The 3,665-nt window shown below is 61.7% G+C and overlaps 1 protein-coding gene across 1 annotated transcript; it reads left to right on the top strand.

Annotated features, from left to right (window-relative positions):
* Window positions 1-815: 815 nt before the first annotated feature.
* Window positions 816-2,530, top strand: CDKN1C (cyclin dependent kinase inhibitor 1C). Its single transcript, XM_030040003.2, has 3 exons — window positions 816-1,433; window positions 1,542-1,668; window positions 1,816-2,530. Exons 1-2 carry the CDS (start codon window positions 965-967, stop codon window positions 1,661-1,663), a joined length of 591 nt encoding a protein of 196 aa, XP_029895863.1. The 5' UTR covers window positions 816-964; the 3' UTR covers window positions 1,664-1,668; window positions 1,816-2,530.
* The last annotated feature ends 1,135 nt before the right edge of the window (window positions 2,531-3,665 follow it).

Genomic DNA, 3,665 nt, shown 5'->3' with positions numbered 1-3,665 from the left:
CAGAAAATGTAAAGCACAAGCCAGCTGATCCCTGGCAACACAATAGCGAGATTAGTTCATCTGCAGTGAACAAACACGTATTATGTGGGTTTTAAAGTTAGGAGAGGAAAATGCTGCGGTTTTTATGTATTTCTATTCAGTAAGGCTGCAACTTATTACTTCCATGCAGCTGAGAAGCCCTATTTTTAAAAATAGCCTTCAGCTTGTTTAGAAATCTGCAAGCATCTCGCTTTGTTTCGCGGCAGCGTAATAAAAAACCCCGAGCCAGAAACGAGCCCGTTTTCCTCCACGGGCATCACCTCCCCCGCCCCAAATCCCCGCGCCCCACGGATGCTGAAAAACCTCCCGGCGACGCTCCTCGGGAAAAAGAACAATAAAAATTAATAAAAATAATAAAACACACGCACGGCCCTACACGCTGAAAAGGCAGCACGGGGGGGGGGCGGGGGGAACCCCAAGCCCGAAAGCCGCCGGGGAGGAAGCGGCGGCGGAGCCGCGGCCGCCGGCAGACAAAGGGAGCTGGGCCGGCGGCGGGCGGGGAGCGCCGCGGCCGCCCCCCGGGGCCGGGCCAGCGCCGGGGCCGCCCCCCCCGCCCGGGCCGGCCCCCTCCTTCCCGGTCCTCGGCGGGGCCGGGCCGGGCCAACGCTGCCCGCCGCAGCCAATGGAGGGCGCGGGCAGGAGGGCTGCCGCCGGGGACCGGGGGGGCGGCGGGGGGGTCCCCGCCAATCGCGGCGGGCCGACGGCAGGGAAATACTATTATGCTAATGGTTGTTTTGCTCGCACTCGCGGGGAGCGGGGTTTAAAAGCCGGGCGGCCGGGGGTAGGGGCTCAGAGGCGGGAGGCAGGGCCGGCCGGAGCGCGGAGGGGACGCGAGGCGAGGAGCGGCGGCGGGCGGGGGGGGGGCACCCACCCCTTCCTGGCCCCCCGCATCCCACCCAGCCACCCCGCGTCCTCCCCGGCGGCGATGTCCACCGTGCGCCTCTCCGGCGCCGCCGCCGCCGCCGCCCTGGAACGCCTCTCCGCCCGGCGAGCCCTGGCCGGGCCCGGCCGCAGCCCCGTCTGCAGGAGCCTCTTCGGGCCGGTGGACCACGAGGAGCTGGGCCGGGAGCTGCGGAGCCGCCTGCGGGAGATGGGGGAGGACGACCAGCGCCGCTGGGACTACAACTTCCACACCGACACGCCGCTGCCGGGGCCCGGCCGACTGCGCTGGGAGGAGGTGGAGGGCGGCACCGTACCCGCTTTCTACCGGGAGACGCTGCAGGTGGGGCGGCACCGCGTCCCCCTCCGCCGGGCGCCCCCCTCCCCGCCGCCGCCGCCCCCCGCCGCCGCCGCCGGCAAGGGGCCCGGGGGGCGCCTGAGCCGGGAGAACCGCGCCGCGCCCCGCCGCCGCGGCATGCGGCTCCGCCGGAGGGGCCCGACGGCCCGCATCACAGGTGCGTGGGGGGGGGACGGGGGGGACCGGGGGGAGCGGTGTGCGTCCCGCCGCCGCGGCTGACGGACCGACCCCCCCCCCCCCCCCGCCCGCCCCGTTCCCTATCCAGATTTCTTCGCGAGGAGGAAACGGCCGGCGGAGCCCAAGGCGGCGGCGGAGCGCCCCGCCAGCTGCCCGGCGCCCCCCGCCGCCGTGCCGGCTGAGCAGACCCCCCGCAAGCGGCTCCGGTGAGCCAGGTGAGGCGCGCCCCGGGGGCGGGCGGGGGTGGCCGGGCGCTTTCTGCGCCCCCCTCCCTTTCCCCTCCCCCCGCACCTTTTTTTTTTTTTTTTTTTTTCCCCGATAATTATTTTTTGTTTTTTCTCCTCGTTTCTGTTCCTCCCCAGACTTTTGCACTACGGCACCCACGGGAGAGGCGCGCCGCCCCCGGAGGTGCGGCGCCCCGGAGGCGCGGGGGGCCGGGACGGGCGGCGCGGCGAGCCGGGACCCCCCCGCGCCCGCCCGGACCGGGAGCGGGAGCGGGAGCCGGAGCCGGAGCGCCTGCCCGCCGGCCGCGGCCGCGCACGGAGCAGTGTTAACGTACAACTGTGCAATGTATTACGTTTTGTATAGAAATGTATTATGCCTAATGTGAGTACACTGGCCAGAAGTGTAAAGCTTTAAAAGTCATTTATATGAAATGTTTAATCTCTGCTGAGCTCTCAGTGCAAAATAAGAAAGGAAAAAGGAAAAAATGAAAAAAGCAAGTGTATATTTGTACAAAACTTTTTTGAAGAGTTATACTAACTTATATTTTCTATTTATGTCAGAAATGTGGATAACTTTGACATCCAATAGTCTTTTTTTTTTTTTCTTTTGGTTAAGCCAAAGGGCACTATATTTGCTTTTGTTATTTACAAAATGTAAATTTATTTTTATAGTGGGAACTTTTTTTTTTTTTGCATTCACAAGATGTAGCTATGAATCAAAATATTTTTTAGACTTTACTTGAAGACAAATCTGTTTCAATGGTTCCTGAGCCGGTCTGTACCACTGCCATTGCAAATAATGCCACAACTTCAATAATAATAAATAAATAAAAAAGCCAGGAAACCCCTGCAAGGCTGCTTGGTGTGTGCTGTGCAGACGCCCTCGGAGGGGTGAGTGAGAGCCCGGGGGGGGCTCGGACAGGCCCGAGGCTCGGCCGGTGGGGCCATGCCCAGCTCTGCGCCTTTCGGGAAGGTGGGGGGTGTGTGGCTCCTCCCTTGCCGCGGGGCACCAGGCGCTTCCACCTACACGGCCCGGGGTGCAAAGCTTGAGAGCAAGTCAGTGGGGAAAAGAGGTTTGTTTTTTTTTTCCCCCTTGATAACAAGTCGGTTTGAGTACTGGCAGAGTTAACCAAGTGTAACGGGCACACGCACTCTTCATCACACCCTGAAGTTGGCCTTTCAGCACATTTTATGACTTTTTCTTTATTTTTAACCATTTCCCTCTCTTTTTTTTTTTTTTGTCGTCTTACCAAAGCTGTATCTACCCCCCCTTGAGAACCTGGCTGTGCTGAGGCTGCTTCGTCCCTCACTTAGGAACAGCCTGGGGAGCGGGGGTGACTGGTGCATGCAGACCACAGCCCCACAGTGTCCTAGGCAGGCTCAGGGGTGATGCCCCTGCTTTGGGGGGGGGGGCGTACAAATTCCCCACCCCTTCCCAGCCGTGGGCCCTCAGACCCTGACCTGGATCTCACAGCCGTGGCTCCTGCAGGGAAAGACTTCCTGGGACCTCTTGCCCAAGCCCAGCAATGATTTACAGGGCAAACACACGACAGTGCTGGGAAAGGCAGCAATTCCAGCTAGCCATGAAAGAGGAAAAAAGGAAAACAAACAGACAAACCCCTCCTGACAGACAAAATACCCAGCATTTTGGCATTAATGCTTCTGCGGCAGTGCTGTCACAACCACGCACCCCAGGCAGTTTGCGGGGGGCACCCCGTCCCCATGGCAGGTTAAAGCCGTGGGATCTGCATGAAGCCTGACGGGGTCAGGGCACGTGCCCCGCTCAGGGTGCCAAACCCTGCGCTGCCTGGGGGGGGGACAGACTAGGTCTGGTCCCAGCTGCAGGTGGTGCAAGGACTGGGGTGCTGGAGAGTACAGATGGGGAGGGGAACAGGGCTTTTAGAGGCGTGGGGGCTGGCTGGCTGGATTTGTCCCTTTCGGACCCCACTCCCCACCCTATCACTTCCATGGAGTGCTGCACCCCCACG

Source organism: Aquila chrysaetos, chromosome 16 (assembly GCF_900496995.4).
Source record: "Aquila chrysaetos chrysaetos chromosome 16, bAquChr1.4, whole genome shotgun sequence".
NCBI lineage: Eukaryota > Metazoa > Chordata > Aves > Accipitriformes > Accipitridae > Aquila > Aquila chrysaetos.
The sequence above is the reverse complement of the archived record's forward strand: the minus strand, read 5'-3'. Positions and strand labels throughout refer to the sequence as shown.